This window comes from Lathyrus oleraceus, chromosome 5, assembly GCF_024323335.1.
Source record: "Lathyrus oleraceus cultivar Zhongwan6 chromosome 5, CAAS_Psat_ZW6_1.0, whole genome shotgun sequence".
NCBI lineage: Eukaryota > Viridiplantae > Streptophyta > Magnoliopsida > Fabales > Fabaceae > Lathyrus > Lathyrus oleraceus.
The window spans coordinates 507,916,386-507,935,287 of NC_066583.1; the positions used below are offsets into that span (position 1 = coordinate 507,916,386).

At 33.0% G+C, this 18,902-nt stretch overlaps 2 protein-coding genes across 2 annotated transcripts; one reads left to right on the forward strand and one right to left on the reverse strand.

Moving 5' to 3' along the window:
* Positions 1-3,278: 3,278 nt before the first annotated feature.
* On the forward strand, positions 3,279-3,873 carry LOC127082901 (uncharacterized). The gene is made up of 2 exons (XM_051023124.1): positions 3,279-3,503; positions 3,583-3,873. Exons 1-2 carry the CDS (start codon positions 3,363-3,365, stop codon positions 3,856-3,858), a joined length of 417 nt encoding a protein of 138 aa, XP_050879081.1. The 5' UTR covers positions 3,279-3,362; the 3' UTR covers positions 3,859-3,873.
* An 8,332-nt stretch (positions 3,874-12,205) lies between these two features.
* Positions 12,206-14,215, reverse strand: LOC127081660 (sugar transporter ERD6-like 6). The gene is made up of 7 exons (XM_051021894.1): positions 14,123-14,215; positions 13,193-13,255; positions 13,044-13,103; positions 12,762-12,827; positions 12,615-12,674; positions 12,396-12,510; positions 12,206-12,318 (listed from the first exon to the last, which is right to left on the reverse strand). Exons 1-7 carry the CDS (start codon positions 14,213-14,215, stop codon positions 12,206-12,208), a joined length of 570 nt encoding a protein of 189 aa, XP_050877851.1.
* Positions 14,216-18,902: the final 4,687 nt, after the last annotated feature.

The window sequence follows — 18,902 nt, forward strand, 5'->3', positions numbered from 1 at the left end:
AGTTGCTCGATCAAGCGCCGAGGCAGAATTTAGAGCTATGACACTAGGAATTTGTGAGCTATTGTGGATGAAACAAATTCTAGAAGACTTGAAGATACAATGTGAAGGTCCTATGAAATTGTTTTGTGACAATAAATCGACTATTAGTATTGCTCATAATCCTGTTCAGCATGACAGGACTAAACACATTGAGATTGACCGACATTTTATCAAAGAGAAGTTGGATAGTGGACTGATAACTACATCTTACGTTCCTTCCGGGCATCAGCTGGCAGATGTGTTAACAAAAGGCTTACCAACAGAAAGATTCAGGCAACTTACTTGCAAGCTGGGAATGATAGATATCCATTCACCAGCTTGAGGGGGAGTGTTGTAAATATTAGATTGTAAATAGTAATTATTTCTATTAGTAATGAGGCCCATTAGTCAAAGCCCATTAGGTTTTCTATTCTCTCTTATTTAAAGCATGTAGATGTAACATGTAAGAATCACTTTTTAATATATCAGTAAAATATTCTACAACAGTAACAAATGCTATGCTTTCAACCACCGGTGTTTCTCTTTCAGTTTCACGTATTTTCTTTAGTTTTCCGGTATTCTTGCTATTTCTGAAATTCAATTTGGAGTTATGTGGGTCATCTGCTTCTGTTTATACCTGGGAGTTGGATTAGAGTTGTCATGGAAGAACAAAGTTATTTTTTATTGTTTTCTAAATGTGAACGAACTTGCTGGGTCGCCTTTGTGTGTCACTTTGCTTAGAAATTTCAATTTAAGAAATGTGGTACATATTGATGAAAACTCGGCATTTGCAAATGTTGTGAATTCTGATGAAAAGCCATTGGATATATCTTCAGATACTACCGGTGAAGTCGTGGTTTCTAAAGCGGAGGGTACAAGTGCAAAATCGTTTGCTCAAATATTGAGTAAGACATGTGTTATTATCCCTCATTGTCAACTTTTAAGATCTAATTTGAAAGGAGATGACATAACTATTAAAATTCGCGAGGAAAAGTATAAGGTTAGTCTTGAATCGTGTAAAAATCATCTTTATGGAAGATTGATTATGTCTAAAGGAGTTCCTCCCTGAAACTTCAAGACTTGCGTGGTAAACTAAACACTTTTTTTGGAAGTCGTTAAGTAAATGAGAAATTGTTTCTTTAGGAAGAAGTTTTTATGAATTTGTTTTTTCTTCTGCTGAGGATGTTGAGCGTGTTCGTGTGTTGCTTTCTTGGAGCCTAAAGACAGATTTTTTCAAACTATTCGATTGGACTCCCTGACTTTAATCCTAATAACCACAAACAAGCAACATTTCAATGCTGGGTTCGTTTTCTTGAATTGCCTCAGGAATATTGGAGTCCTAATATTATCTTTGCAATTGCTAGTTGTCTCAGAATCCCAATGTATTTGGGTGCTGCAAAAAGTAAGTGTCCACTAGAGAGATCTTTTGGACATTTTGCAAGAGTTTTTGTTGATATTGTTTTATCTGCTAAAATCACACCTTAACCGTGGGTCGAAAGAGAAGATTATGCTTTTCTTGTTAACGTTGAATATGAATTTTTTTCACTTTTTTGTTCGCAATGTCAAAACGTTGGTCATAGTTTTTCGTCTTTTAAACTTGTTAAAATGGATCAAGAGAAACATGTAACTAATGAGAAGCATAAATGCACGGGGAATAAGTCTATGCATGTTTAAAAAGAGGATTTAAGAAAGGAATAAGTTGAATGTGCAAATGCTACTAAAATATGTTTTTATAATAATCCTCTTTTAGGATTTGTTGATTGTTTGAAAATCACTTTTGATGATGACGTTGTGAGTATTGATGTGTTGCATCAAGGAGACTTGAGTGTACAAGGTAATGAAAAATTGTGTGGTTTAGCTGATATAGAAGTCACTGATCAAGGTAAAATTGACAAGAATAATGAGGGAAATTCAGATTCAGTTGACACTTTCTTCCCTGAGGATCATCAAGAGGAAGTAATTGCAGATTCACTTCTTTTGGAAGGTGACTCTATTGTGGTGATATTATGGTGACAGACTATAACTTGTTAAATTTATTGCCTTTGTTATTCATGACATGCAAGTTTTAGGATTTGTTTCTACAGAGGTCCAACAAGCTATGAATTTTCTGAGTGAATCTTGGAGTAATATGGCTAAGAAAGATGAGATGGTTGATTTGGATGAAAATAGAAATCAGCCGGTTCAATTGGTGGTCTAAAAAAAGGAAGAACAAGAAGAAACCTCCTTAGGCGAGCAAAGGTTTCAAGGGGGGTGCCTTCAACCGTCCGTCTTACTAGTTTCTGTGATAGAGTTATCTCTCATGTGTATTTGTTTTCTCTCTTTTTTATTTTTCCTTCTCGATAAGTTCTTCTATAGAGTTTTGATTTTGTCTCCCCTTGCCTTCTCTTTGAACTATTTTTTTTTCTTAAATATATTTTAGTGATTAAAAAAAATCATCATTGATTTTCTTTGAAGTACAATACTCATTTGTAGTTTCATAGTTTGTCACAAAACTTATAGTTTCTCATGGTAGGTGTGGTAATGATATTGAAATTATTTTTTAATTAGTTTTACATGTGTTTTTTTATTGAAATTATTTTTTAATTAATTTCACATGCCATATGTTTTTTATTTAAGCTAAAATAGTCCGTTGATCCCGGTAAGTTAGTGAGTTTTTGATTTTGGCATCTATAAATATTTTTTTTGTCTGAGTTCTTATATCTCAATTTTTGTGTTGGTTTTAGCCCTAAAGTATATTGATTGATATTAAATATTAAAATATGTAGATTGATATATTTTTGCAAAATATTATATAAATTCATATTTATTTTCGATATGTTATAACAAATTACATTCTTTCAAGAAAAACAATATTAATTTGTCATTAATTCACGGTTTATATATGTTTAAAGTAAAATAAAAATTAAATTTTTAATAGAGTTAAGTATGTATTTTTTGAGAAAGATATGGTTAAAATTTGCACCAATTAATTCTCTTAATCTTAATATATTAAAGGGTTAAATACACTTTACCCCCCTGTAATGTTAGCGAGTTTAGGATTACCCCCCTGGTAAAGTTATTTTTTCAATACCCCCCTTATGTTATGTAGATTCCTTCATAGAACCCCCTAATATCCAGGTGGCATGGAATCTTGGTTTTTTATTTCAGACGTGGCTTTTTAATTTTTTTATTTTCACATGTGAATCTTCATTAGGTCTCCAGCATGGCATAAACTAGAAATTAGGGTTCCAAATCCATCCCTCTCTCTCTTCGTGAAATCCATCCCTCTCTCTCTTCGTGAAATCCATCCCTACCCCAAATCCATCCCTCTCTTCATCTTCGTCCGTGTCCCCTTCATCTGGGTTATGGGTGGCAGCAAGGCATCTTCCACGAGTGAAGTTGGAAACGGCTTACCAAGATGTGGATGCAATGAAACCATGAAGTTGTTGGTCTCCAAGTCAATTGAAAACCCCGGTCGCAAATTTTGGAAATGCAGGAATTATATGGTGAGCAATTTTGAAGCATTTTATTATTTTGAGTTTGATTTCGAAATTAATTGTTGGTGGTGTTTGTCTCAAATTGCAGAATGGGTGCGGTTTATTTTTGTGGGATGATTTGGTCAGTGAGTTTGCAGTGAAAGAAACCAATCCGTCTGGATGCCGCCAATGTGAAGTCAACAAGGCTTATTTGATTGAATTTGCTAAAGAGATTGTTGAGGAGATAGATTGCAGAGTCGGAAAGCTTAACAAGTTAGAAAAACTGAAGAAAAAGATTGCAATGGAAAAGAGGAAAAATTTATGGTTAATGTTTGTAATTGGTCTGTCATGGATGTTGATAGCAGCTATGGTTAAGTTAGTCTAATGAGTCTGTCATGTAATTGTTATGTCATTAGTGTTTTTCAGCAATGTAATGTTGAACTTGTAATGTGTTCATCAATGAAATGTAATATGTTCATCAATCTTAAACTGTCAGTGCAACATCATTATTTGATTAAACTTTCAGCATTCAATCTACCAATAATGACAGAAAAAAGTTATATCATAATGAAAGAGCAAAATTGCAAAATCATCAGAAAACTACAGAACAATTTTATAGTCAGTAATTCTAAAGAAAATATGACATAGTAAACATATAAATAAATTGAAATATATTAATGTAGTCTATCTCTTAAACTTTTTCAGTGCAGAATTCAAGGTGAATGTAATTAAATACTTTGGCTTTTTCTTTAGGTCCTGCAGAATTCATGGTTTTGTTGTAAGATTAGTGCACAGACTAGCCATGGCTCTCTGCAGAATTCATGGTTTATGAAAAACAAGAAAAAAATGTGACAGACTAGCCATTGTGTTTTATAGACAATACACACCAATAATGTTAAACTGATACATTAGAATTGATCATCACAATAAGTGCATATGTTTGTTACAAAAGGATTACAAAATACATGTCTTCAAAGATCAGTTGGCATTACAAAAGAGTTTTCCAAAAGGATTACAAAATACATAGCAGAAACATAATAATCAGTCCCTCATTTTGAAGTGGGTATGTCTTCATTTTCTGGTAGGGTAATTGGTTTGTCACTAGATATTCCTTCACCTGTTATGGGTCTTTTAAACCAACTCAACTTGATCCTCTCACTTTGCCTTCTTTTGATGATAGGTTTTTTTTCAACCCTTTTTCTGGATTGTTTTGTGATTGAGGCAGCCACACTAGATCCTGTTTGACTCATAATAGTTGGAACAGGCAGAGGCTGTGGATCAGTTGGAACAGGCACATTTGTTGGAACAGTCATATCAGTTGCAGTTGGGGCAGGCATATCAGATGCAGTTGGCATATCATTTGCAGTTGGCACATGTCCTTTTTTAGGTTTTCTCTACAATGTAAGACACAATGTATGGTTGTCATCACAATGCATATCACAATGAAGAATGTAAGACAGAATGTAGAATGTAAGACAAAATGTATATCACAATGAATTACCTTTCTTTTAAGTGCATTGGGATCCTGAGTGGTAGCCTTACAAGTCATAGCATTGTGACCAAAATTATCACATTTGGTGCACTTATATGCAACACCAGATCTTCTCTTCCTTGCACCATCCTCCCCACTTTCTCTTATCCTAATCTTCTTAGGTCTACCAGGACCATTTTTATATGCAGGTGGTAGAGGTGGTTCCATCTCAACTTCTGGCCACATATCTTGACCATTGATTGGACTTACTGAAAATCCATAACATAGTGCAAACTTTTCTCTTGTGTAACAAGCATCAACAAATTCATCAGGGTTTTGCTTTCTATAACTCAGAGCAGCTACAGCATGCCTACATGGAATTCCTACTAATTCCCAAAAATTACAACTACATGACCTTTTAGCAATGTCAACAATAAATTCATGTGTGTTGTAACTATGTGTAACCTGAAAAGTCTCAGCAATTGACCATGTTGGCAACCAATGACCACTATTGAACACCTCATTATCTAACCTTCTCCTAGGTATTGGCATCACCTTATGTGGCCAATTTTCTAGTTTACTTGCAGAGGTGGATAACCTATTCATCAGATATTTTCTTATCCACTCACACATTGTGAGTATAGGTTTGTCCCTAGCAGCTAGAATGGTAGCATTAAAAGACTCTGAGATATTATTCATCAATGTATCACATTTAGGGTAAAAAGAAAAGGCATGCTTACACCAGCTTTTGGTAGGAACAGCCATCAACCAAGTCCAGGCATTGGGATCTGCATTCTTCAATTCATTCATCTTTTGGACCCATGCCTGATAGTATGTGGCTTTAGCAGCTCCCATCATTAAATCTCTAATAAGGGCTCCTCCACCAAACCTTTTCTTGAAATTAGCATACAAGTGCCTAAGACATAATCTATGCTCAATAGTATCAGACAATTCTTCAAATACAGCCACAAGTCCCTGATACAAAATAGAAATTTTTTCAACATTTAGAGAATAGAATAATTTGCAACAGAAAGATAGAGTTAAATACATACCTTCTGTTGATCAGAGATAAATACATATCTTCTATCCTGACCAATGTCCTCCATTAGTAGTTGTATAAACCATCTCCAACTCTCCTTTGTTTCATTTTCAACCACACCAAATGCCAAAGGGAAGTATTGATCATTAGCATCCCTGCCTACAGCAATAAGTAACTGTCCACCATACTTGGTCTTTAAGTGACATCCATCAACCCCCACAAATGGTCTGCATCCATGAATAAAGCCTTTCTTACAGCCATCAAAACAGAAATAAAATGACCCAAACCTTGGTTGTATGGATGGACTAGGTCTTTCTACATTTATCTTCACAGTGTTGCCATGGTTTACCCTTCTTAGTTCTTCTGCATACCTCCATATGGAAGCATACTGATTGTCAGCATCACCTTCAATTATCTTCTTGGCAATTAGCTTAGCCCTCCATGCTTTTGCAACAGTAATACCCACAAAATATGTTTGCCTCATATCTTGGATGATGTCTCTTATCCTGACTGTATCAGAAGTTTGCATCCTCTTTACCACATGCTTGGCCACCCACTTTGAGCTAGCAGACTTGTTGTTCAAAACCCTAGCACATGTGTGCTTATGTACAAGTGTTTTTATAGCAAAAGTCTCCTTGTGGCCCACCTTAGAGCATAAGACTAAAAACCCACATTTATGCTTACACACCACCCTTACCCTATCTCCCTCATTTTTCACAAAAGAAATTTCCCTCCCATTAAGCACTGACCACTCACGGATAGCTGCCCTAAAGTCATCAAGTGTGTTGAATTCCATACCCCACTTGAATATAAAGTCTTTGTTTAGATGCTCTTTCCTAAACCTAGCATACTTGGGCCTTTCTTCATCACAAGAATCATCTGGGTCAGAACTATTCAACTCATCACTATAGTATACATCATCTGAATCCATACTCTTATTGGGCTCCTCCATACTGTTATTGGGCTCCTCCCTAATAGGCTTAGTAACATCTATTCCTTCAAAACCATCAAAGTAAGCAGTAGCTCTTTCATCTTCACTGTCATCTAACCCCTCTACCTTCTCCTCATCTAACCCATCAATTCCATTATCAGGGGGGTGGTCATCATCATTCACACATTTAGGTTCCCTATCAGCAGGGTCCATGTTCCCAGTACTATGTTCAACATACAAATCTCCTTTCACATTCATTGCACTAAAGTATAGAGCAAAATCATCAACAGCATCATCATCTTTCCTAATCAGAAAAAAACCATCTTGAATTTCTAAAACTTTTGTCCATACCCTAACACAATCAGCCTTATACCCTAACCTACTCAACAACTTCTCAATGTTATCCATGTTCCAATTTGAAACATGTATCCCATTAACTGTCGTATCCGTACCCCCTCTGTATATAATTTCTTCTTCAAAAACCCTGTAAAATTCACCCCCATGGTGGAGTGTAACACTAAAGTGTTGTGAATCCTGTCAATATATTATACCCACATGTCAAAGATTGTTGATTTCAAAATTTTACCCTACGACATTGATGAACTTCAAATTTTTACTAACCTCGGACTTTGGACACTTCACTGAGCTCGTCTTCACTGAGCTGAATCGCTTCTTCGTATTCGCTGAGGTTGTCTTCATCTTCGTCTTCACTGCGGTCGTCTTTCTCGTTTGCTTCGTTCCCTGCATTCTTCTTCTTCGTCTTCGTCTTCCCCTGGAAATTTCGTCTTCGTCTTCCCTGCTATGTTCAGAACCCTAATTTTCTAAGGGGGTATTTGAAATTAAAAAGTGTAAAATGACACATAATCACTTTAACAAAATTAAAAATATGCCAGGTGTAGGACCTCTTATTAGATTCCATGCCACCTGGATATTAGGGGGTTCTATGAAGGAATCTACATAACATAAGGGGGGGTTTACAAAAAATATTTTTACAGGGGGGTAATCCTAAACTCGCTAACATTACAGGGGGGAAAAGTGTATTTAACCCTATATTAAATATTAAATTTATATTGTTTGAAAAATTAAATTTAAATTCATCATATAGGATTATATCTAAGAAAAACTTGTATTGTTTTGGGAGGCATCTTGATTTTCTCTTTTTTTTTTAAAGATCATGCACAATCTTTAAAAATTTGTTATTTGCAAATTTACATCTTTAAATAGATCAAAAGAACAAATACAAACCATAATAGAAACACTTATAATATCAATATCGGAATCAAAGAAAATTACTACATGTTGAAGATGACAGAAAAAACATGTGAACTTTATCTTAGAGACTTTACTTCTGATGAACATGAAGTTGTTGAAGGATTTGTTTCACAGCAAACCGATTTGTTTCACTAGTCCAAAAAGAGAATGAGGTAAAATTGAAAGTAACTTTTGGTGGCAAACCGATTTGGAAAAGAAACATCGTCAACATCAAAGATGTTCGTCCAATGCTACAAAACAATATTCCTAATATTGTTATGGAAAATGAATACAATCCTCCAAATATTCCGAATATTCATGTCGTACCAGACAATAATATTCTTGTATGCTGCAAACCTTTTGAGAAAAAACTATCATCAAATGATTTGAACGTATATCTAAATAGATTGCTTTTGAAGAAATTCTTCAAAGCAGTTTAATAAGAAAATTTTATACACTTTTTATTTTATGAATTTTTTTTTGTAGTTTTTATTTAAATCTGCAATGAAGATAAATAAATTTTTTTACAAGTATTATTGAATTAGTTTTAATATAACTTTATTTTTAGTTTTAAGAATACTAGTTTGTCTTATAATTATCTTGATATAAATTATAACTTTTACTTTTATTATGAGTTTTTTTGTTTGTTTAAGTGAGTTGAGTTGGTAGCTTGCAAGGAAATCATATTGCAAAAGCTGTTAGCCACTTAAAAAAATAATGAATGAATTTTTATTTTTAATATTTAGTACTTATATATTGTTATTAACATGTTTAAAAAATTCAAAACGAAATTGAATTACTAAACTAAAAAAGTTGCTAATTTTTTTTTAAAAAAAATTTAAAATTTTAAAATTCCACATGTTTTTGTATTTTTTTAAGCTTTGAAATCTTAAAACATGAAAAAAAAACTAAAAATTGGCCCTAGCAGGTTTCAAAGACATACAATTAATCACATGAAAATCCATTTTCAATGCAGTAAAGAACAACAAGTATATTACTCCATTATCGACATCACTACTTAAACATTAGCTTGTCTTGCTTTCATATTGTAAGAATGGTTCTTCTACAAGATTCTTTTCTTGTCATTGAAGTAAAAAATGGCAATTGTATGTACTTTGAAGGTTCTTAAGTTTGATCATAGAATTATCACTTGCATCATTCAACAAATACACATATCAGCAGACGTTCTATTTTGGTCACACAGAAGACATATATGTACTATCTCTAACTATAAAGGAAAAACAAGATTCTTTGAGAAAAAAATCTTTAGTTGTTGAAGTAAGGGACAAGAACAATCTATAGATTTTGAATGCATCTAATTGTTTCAACATAAGAAACATGTGAGAATTTCATATAAATAACTATAACATGTGCCAAGCAATAATAGATGATAATGAATGTTTTTTTCTCTCTCAAATATCATATTTCACACTGGCAAAGACAATGGCAAGTTCATCTATCTATATGGAAACTCTAAGGTCAACTAAGAAAAAAAGAAATTTATCTATGAATCAAACAATAAACTACAAAATTGTCTTTTTTTTTAATTTTCTGAGATAATTACATTGGTAATGATAGCATGAAGTGAAACAAGAACAAGAACAATCTATCTATATGAAAACCCTTCCTTCTATTATTACACATTCTATTTTAATACTTAAATTTCAAAAAATTTATTAATTTTTGTTAAATACAAAATTTGATTTTTTTAAAACCGCTAGAATGCGGTTGCAGCTGGTTTCGAGCACAAGTCACCGAATGATAAACAACCTAAGGTCTTCTTTCGTGATAAAGTGATGAGCCAAAATACAACCAACACACCAAGATCTATGGTTGATTTTTATTAAGGAGAAAATTGCTAAGCTTGAATATCATAATGACAATCATTTACATCATATGGTACATATTGATGATCATGTTTTTGAAGGCTTATAGTTGTGAACCGTTTAAGAAAAAGCTTAGGGTTTCATATGAATATACTAGAACATTTATGGAAATTAAAAGGAGGATTTGAGATCATGGGTATTGGTAATAGATTCTTCATGGTGAAGTACGACTTAGAGGCTGATCGATCCATTGTTATTGAGGGTGATCCTTGGATGATATTCAATCACTATTTAACATTGCAATGTTGGACTCCGGAGTTTGCTCCCCCTACTGCAAAGATAGATAAAACTATGGTTTGATTCACTTCTCGGGTTTCAATGTGTTATATTATGACGAGAGTATATTGTTATCCTTAGTAGCTACAACTGACATGCTTGTTAAGGTTGATAGTAATACGTTGAATGTTCGGAGAGGAAGATTCACATGTGCATGCATCCAAATTGATCTCAATAAATCGGTTGTGGTAAAGTTTGAATGAGAAATTTCTGGTATCAAATGGAATATGAAGGACTCCGTTGTATATTCTCTACCTGCGATTGTTATGGACATCTCACAAGATAGTATATCGTCAAAGCCATGTCGGAGAAAAATAAAAAATGGTAAACATAGCAAAGACGATACCAACATTTATTGTTGATTTATTTATTGCACCAATTATGAGATCTTTTACTAAAATTACGGGTACAACTATTACAAATATTAATCAAGAGAAGGATAATATCATGGAGATTAGGGTTGTAATTAAGGGGGGAAATAGAGTATCAATCATTTCAAGCAACAATCATTGACCACTATCTTGGGGCATTAGAGTATCATTCAAAATCTCCAAAGCCTAAAAACCATTTGCACATTAAAATGTTGTTGATGAATCAACAGTTTGTAGAACTCTACCTTTGTCTCTTCCGGATTTACTCACTTGGTGCCACTCCCCCTTTTTGTGTTCCATGTTTCCACTTGAGCTAGCTTTTTAGATGGGATCTCATCTTCTATGATTATTGGCTTACCTTCTATTGGCATTTTGGATTTCTGTCTCCAATGCTTCTGAGTCTTGGCCTCACATTTGTGCCAAACCTTCTGACATTTCTCACAGAAGGGAGGTTTCCACTCATACTCCATAGGTTACTTCAGAATTTCCCCTCCTTGTCGTTAATTCATGAGTGATGTCCACCTCCACCAGAATCCTGGCATAGGAAACCCTAAGTTTGTTAGTCATGCACTCATCTATGACCAAAGGTGTTCCAATAGCACTCCCAATTTTACTTAAACTTTTTGCACCCTATAAATGCAGAGGGAGTTGGGGAAATTTGATCCAAATCGGCAATGTCTGCAGCCACTACGCCAAATAAGGGAAAAGAGGGCGCTTTTTTTGGTCTATAACAGCGCTTTAAAGCGCCCTCTAATCTGGCGCTGGCATAGGTAAAGACAACGCTTTTTTTCCTGGTGAAAGCGCTCTCTAAAGTGGCTCTTTAAGCCCTTTAAGGGCCACTTTAGAGGATGCTTTTTAAAGAAAGCGCCCTCTAAAGTGGAAACTTTTAAGGGTTTAGAGGGCGCTTTTACTGGAAAGCGCCCTCTAAAGTGGAAACCTTTAAGGGTTTAGAGGGTGCTTTTACTGGAAAGCGCCCTCTAAAATGGAAATTTAAAGGGTTTAGAGGGCGCTTATTTTGGAAAGCGCCCTCTAAAGTGGGTGGTTATTTAACATTTACATGCATCACATGTCTCTGTGACCATATTCTCATTTCAGGTTATGTTGCAGCCACAAGAGGTAACCAGAAGAAAATGGCATACAGCTGCTTGTTATAATTCACAAGAGCAACTAAAGGTTCTTTTTATGCTTTTATAATATTAAAATACAAATACTGATATATGCTTATTGTTTATATGATCCTCTTGCTATTTGAAATGTCATGAACCGAAACCACTGCTACTCTAATTGAAATGTATAATAACCACTCTCTTTCATTTATTTGTTTATAATCAATCAATTACAACAAAAATGCAAGTATGCTGCTAGATTAGAAAATCACACTGTTTTGGTATTTTTCATATTTAACAAGACCAAAGAGCACAAAAATGAATTGAGTTGATTCAGAAGAAAAAAAATAAATGTGAATACATGAGTGAACACTAGCTGAAGTGCTACTCAAAAGGAAACTTCATCTGAAAAACTGTTGTATTTCTTCAAGAGTTTTTCCCTTTGTCTCGGGGACCCAAATGTCAACAAATCCTGCTGTGAAAACACACACTGCAGTATATATTGTGAAGGTTCCTGATAAAAACATAGGAAGCTTCTGGTTAGAAACAATAGATATTTATAGAAAATTAACATAGGCAATGCACACAAACCTCCCGAACTCCAATCCAAGAGCAAATTTGCTGTTAATGTAACCAACCAGGAAAAGAACCAATTGGCAAGTGTTGCAAAACTTCCAGCTAGGCCTTTGATGTTAATCGGAAGAATCTATTATGTAAAATATATTCAACACATCAACTATCACATTATATTACAACAAAGATTTGTTCATATAAGGTTGTCATGCATATTATTATTGAAGAAAATTGTACCTCAGACATTATAATCCATGGCATTGCTCCTAATCCCAGAGAGAATGCAATAACCATGACCTGAAAGAAATTGAAAGTTTATAATAATGAAGTTAGGGAAAAAACAATAGAAACCATCATTTGTGTAATAAAGTTGTATTTACACACCACAACTCCAGCCACCGATACGAGACTCAATGTCGCATATAAATCAGAATCTGGTGATATATATTCCTGAGAGCAAATTCAACATAAAATATATTATCCATATAAAAAACCAAAAATATAAAGAAGAATTTACTGATATATAATCCTGTGAATCTGTGTTACAAATTTCTGAACATTTATGCATGAATGCATGTGTAATATCTAGTTAATGTATTATGTATATATAAAAATAAACAAAAAAAAATGTTCAAAAAATATAACAAACAAAAAAATTATTATTACCTTCAAGTAGAATGATATTGAAACAACCAAAAGACTCAAAGCCATTGCAAATGAAGAAACCTGCAATAGGAGATTTTGATTAATCTCTTATTACCCTCCAAACAAATAGTAATGTGAATGCAAAAATTATCGAAAAAGCTCATACTCACAATAAGTAAAAGCCGACGACCAGATTTGTCTGCTAACCACAAAGTTAAAATCGTAGCAAGAACCTAAATGACATGTAAATATTGTTCAGATTATGGTCTGATAAATATGAACCAAGAAAAATGAAACAAAAAATGAACAATAGCGAACGTCAAAAGAGAAACCAAGTAATATGAAGATTAGAAAAATACCTATGGTGTCAAAATCGAACAGCTAACAACGAATTAATAGAAGGAGGAAACGTCGTAGATCTAACAGAGGTGGAAGGAGAACGCCTTAGAAGTAGCGAAAATCGTAGCAGTGAGAACCCTAACGTGAAAAAGAACGAAAATAACAGAGAGTGAAATAACAAAACGCGCAGTATGTTATAATTTTAATGTTTACTAAAGGGGATCTTAGAGGGCGCTTGTGGAAAAAAAGCGTCCTCTAAAGGGGGCCTAAGAGGGCGCTTATGAAAGCGCTCTCTAAGGCTTTCCAAAAGCGCTTTATAAACTGGAAATGCACATGGACTTATAGAGCGCTTTTTTAAAAGCGCCCTCTAAGGGTAACCTTAGAGGGCGCTTTCTAAAAAGCGCCCTGTATTGTTGTCCCTCTATCTCCTCCTTATTTTTTCGCTTCACCTTAGAGAGCGCTTTATTACAAAAGCGCCCTCTAAAGTGCGCTGTCTATTCCAGTTGTTCGCTCCTTATTTTTTCGCTTCATTTTAGAGTGCGCTTTTGTAATAAAGCGCCCTCTAAGGTGCGCTGTCTATTCCAGTTTTTGGCGTAGTGAGCGTATCCTGCTTCAAATTGAAACCAGATGTCCATTCTCTCAACAATACAGGCATATTCGTGATGGTGTATGGTTCTTTCATCAACACATCATCTTTGTCCATGTGCGATACAAACCTGAGGATGAAGTAACCCTCATTATGATAGAACATATCTGGTCACTGTGAAAAGTTCCATGTCTTCATCATAAATTGTTTCACTGCATTCATGCTCAGATCCCCTCCCAGAACGTACAATATCAATGAGGATTCCCATACTTTTAACTCTAACTCGACATCCTCCTCTTCAATTTCAATTTTAAATTCTCCATGCACCTTTTTGTAGGTATCTATTAAGTAGACTAAGTACTAGTGTGGCATAAAAATATTAGCATTATATTTGTATTGATATTGATTGATATTAAAAAATCTTAAAATATGTTGTAAAAATAAAAATTCTTAAAATATGTAGTTTGATATATTTTTGAGAAAAAAATGTAAATTGATATTTGTTTTTTGATATGTTATAACAAATATAGTCTTTCAAGAAAAATCAATATTAATTTGCCATTAGTTCATATATATATATATATATATATATATATATATATATATATATATATATATATATATATATATATATATATATATATATATATATATATATATATATATATATATATATATATATATATATATATATATATATATATATATATATATATATATATAATATTTTTGTAATTTTTAATATATTTAAGTGTATATCTTTTGAAAGATACGATTTAATTAATTATTTTAATCTTAATATATTTGAAAACAAATTTATCTTGTTTAAAATTAAATTCAAATTTATCATATATGATCATATCTAACAGAAACTCATATTGTTTTGTGCTGCACCATCATATTCTCTCGTGTTAAAAAAGATCATGCACAATCTTTGGAAATTTGTTATTTGAAGTCAATACTAAATCTTTGCAAATTCACATCTTTAAATAGATCACAAGTTAGCCAAAAGAACAAACACAAGCCATAATTTAAACACTTAGAATATCGACATCGGAATCAAAGAAAGTTGAAACAAAAAGCATGTGATCTTTATCTCATAGACTTTACTTCTGATGAACATGAAGTTGCTGAAGCACTTGTTTTACTGCAAACACTAGTCCAAAAAGAGAATGAGATAAAATTGAAAATAACTTTTGGTGAAAAACCGATTTGTGAAAGAAACATCATCAACATCAACAATATTCGTCCAATGCTTCAAAACAATATTCTTAATGTTGCTATAGAAAATGAATATAATCCTCCAGATATTCCGAATATTCATGGCATACCAAACAATAATATTGTATGTTGCAAACCTTTTGAGAAAAAACTATCACCGAGTGATTTGAACTTATATCAAAATAGGTTGTGTTTGAAGAAAAGTCAAGTCGAAAAATATTTTTCACCCTCGTTGAAAATAGACGAAGATGTTTAAGAAGGAATAAATGTTGTTGTATTTGACATGTAAGGAAAATCATTTAACACGATGTTTAAATTTTAGAGTAAAAAGTATTATGTCTTCAATGGAGTTATGTGGCAGAAATTCTTCAAAGTAATTTGAAAGTGAATCAAAGTTTTGTTACAGTGTGGATGTTTTGTCATTCTGAAATCGATAACTTATGTTTTTCTCTTAATTTAAGAAGAGTGAAAGTTTAATATTAAATTTTCAATGACTTCTAATTTCAGAATTATTTATAGTTTTTATTTTTAATTTCAATTTATTTGTGGAACTATGTATAAGTCATTAAATTAGGGATTAAGATAAATGACGATTTTTGCAAATATTGTTGAATTAGAGTTAATATAACTATATTTTTAGAATTAATAATACTAGTTTGTTTTATAATTATCTTGGCATAACTTGGTATAAATTGCAAAAAAAAATCTTTTATTATGAGTTTTTTATTCGTTTAATTATAATTGAACTTGTTCTATTAAATCAATTGAATTGGTAGTTGTGCAAAGATATTAAATTGCAAGAGCACGAATTTAAATTGGTGACATTTAAACATTATAAAAACATCATTCACTAGGGTGGAGATAGTATTTCCCAAATCCTTAACATTCTAAAAACATCATTCACTAGAAACTCTAGAAACCCTATAGGCCTGTTTCAGAGTTGCTTTTTTAGGATTTTGGAGGGGAAGAATTTGGAGGATTGCGTTTATATTTTAAAATGTGTTTGATATATATTTTTAAAATTTTTAAAAATAGTATAATACATTAGCATATAAAATCATATTATTTTTAATTTTGTTTTTAAAATATCAAACACATATGAAAACATAGATGCAATCTTCCAAAGTCTTTCGCTCCAAATTTATTCAAAAAGTAACTCGCAAAGAAACCCTAGATGAGTTCTATCATGTAACTCCATCCCCTATTCGACTGCACAACCATGACCTTCATTCGATTTACTACCATTTTTCATCTCTTTCTCCCTTTCCGTCGTTTCCTGAGATTGACCTTTTTTCGGAAAATTCACATCATATTTGTTAAATGTTTTATGCTTAATACTTTACGTTGGATCAAGTTTATTTGCAAATTTGATTTTAGTCTTGAATGAACACACACACACACACACACACACACACACACAGAGAGAGAGAGAGAGAGAGAGAGAGAGAGAGAGATGATTGAAAGAATGAGATATGATACCAAAGATGGAGAATGAAGCTTGATGTTGTCATGCATTAATTTTCCTATCTTCTAGGGTTTTAGAATGAGGGATTGTATTTGAACTAAAGGAATATGTATTGTACAAGTCCTAAGTCTTTCTAATTCAATTAATTAATCAAATCAATTAATTGAATAAAACCTAAGGGAACAGGCAAGAGATTATAGTTCAAGCCATTAAAAAAAATCAAGCAAACAATCATGAATTATGAACTAATAGATACTGAAAAAGAGAAAAAACAAGGTTAATAATATTAACCATAATCCCAATTGAATCTAATATAATCAGATATAAAATTAAGTCAAATTTAGGAGATCCAATCCTAATTACCCTAATGACTAAATCTAATGATGATTAAAATGATTTGGATGTATTAAAAAAAGATTTTAAAAAAGGAATTTGCTAAGAAAAATAAAGAAATAAAGTTATACTCTTCGAGGGGGTGAAAAAGAAATAGGGAGTGAGATGGGGCAAAAGGGGCGCGGGGACCATGTGGTTAAGCCTAAGTTCATTTGCTTTTACTTGATTCATACCTGGGAGTGTGTGATGACAGTCCAACATTGCATGAATTTAGTCGAAGAATCAGATCAAAACAAGTGAAAGATGAGCTAAAAAGAAGAAGAACGACCAAAGAATGAGGAAAAAATAGCTCAGTGTGAAGATTGTGGACTTAGTGAAAATTTGGGTGAAAGGGGGAGTAAAAGAGTGCAGTTTCAGGAGAAATTACATACACCATCATGCACATGATAGGACCATAAAAGATGTATCACGCGCGTGATGCAAGTCATCACGCGCATGATGGTCCTTTTTTCTGGGCTTTTTCTGACGCATCTGATATATTTTGAGCTCTTTTTAAGGGGAATTTTTGCACTTTGATAAGGGTTACAAATTTTGGAGAGCACCAAAGGAGATATTTAGGGAATTTGAAGCCATTGGAGGCCATTACTTCAAAGGAATTCATATATTATTTTCATCTATCAATTGTGGTATTATGATCTGAATTATGAGTATCTAAGCTCATATAGGTTAGGTTGTGTTATGATGAACTTATTTCAATATTGTTGGGTAATATGTTGATTTGACTTTATATGAACCTTTTGATCTATAATGATATTCAATTTCTTACTGTTGTTAATGTTTTTTAGGTGAGATACTCTTTTAAATTAATTTTGGGCACATATGAAATACTAACCCTTGTGTTAGACCTAGGGAAATTGATGTACTTGTTGGTGTAAGCCCTAGAGGTCAATACTTTTGGTACTTGTATCGAATTATTTATTAATAATAAAAGGCTTTTTATTTATTATGTTTGTTTAATAAAGTCCCTAGAATAGATAGTTCGTTTAATGTATCAAGTGTGACTTAATCATGAGATCCCATTAAACATAAGGACAATATTCTTAAAGTATCCGTAGTCGAGCTTTGTTGTGAAGTGGGATAACATTAAAGCATTAAGACTATTATGTATATAGACTAATGATCACATCTCATGGATCATGGATAAGGAGTTATCAAGTCTTAAACATAAGTATGAATATTAGGAGTAATATTTATACTGGATTGACCCGCCATGAGAATACCATATAAAATGTTATGCAAAGTGTCATAAGTTATTCTCATGGTGATAGTGGTGTATACCACCCTTCGACTTGAAACCACTATGGACCCTAGATGTAGAGTCAAGTGCTTTATTGCTGATCAAACATTGTCTATAACTGGATGACCATAAAGACAGTTGATGGGTACTCCACGAAGCATGTTGAGGGACATGAGTGACCTAGATGGAATTTGCCCATCCTGCGTAACAGGATAAATGTCTACGGGCCCAATATTGAACTGGACAAGGATGACACGATCTATTCCTTGTGTTTAATATAGACATGGGGGAAAAGGGTAATTATACACATGAGTATTATCACAAAAGGATTTGTTAGATCACATGACATTTTCGTGTCTTGAGTAGCAGTGATGTGTTGCTAGATACCGCTGACTGTTTATTATGTTAAATACGTGATTTAATATAATTGCTAATGTCGCAAAAACCTACAGGGTCACACACAAAAGGACAGATTGATGAGAGATAAAGTAAATAAGGAACATCGTAAGGTACAGTGCACTTAAGTGAATTGTAGAACATCGTAAGGTACGGTGTACTTAAGTAGAATACGAAATATGGTAAGGTACCACACGCTTAAGTGGTTTTGGCATATTATAAGATATAGGTCACATACACTTA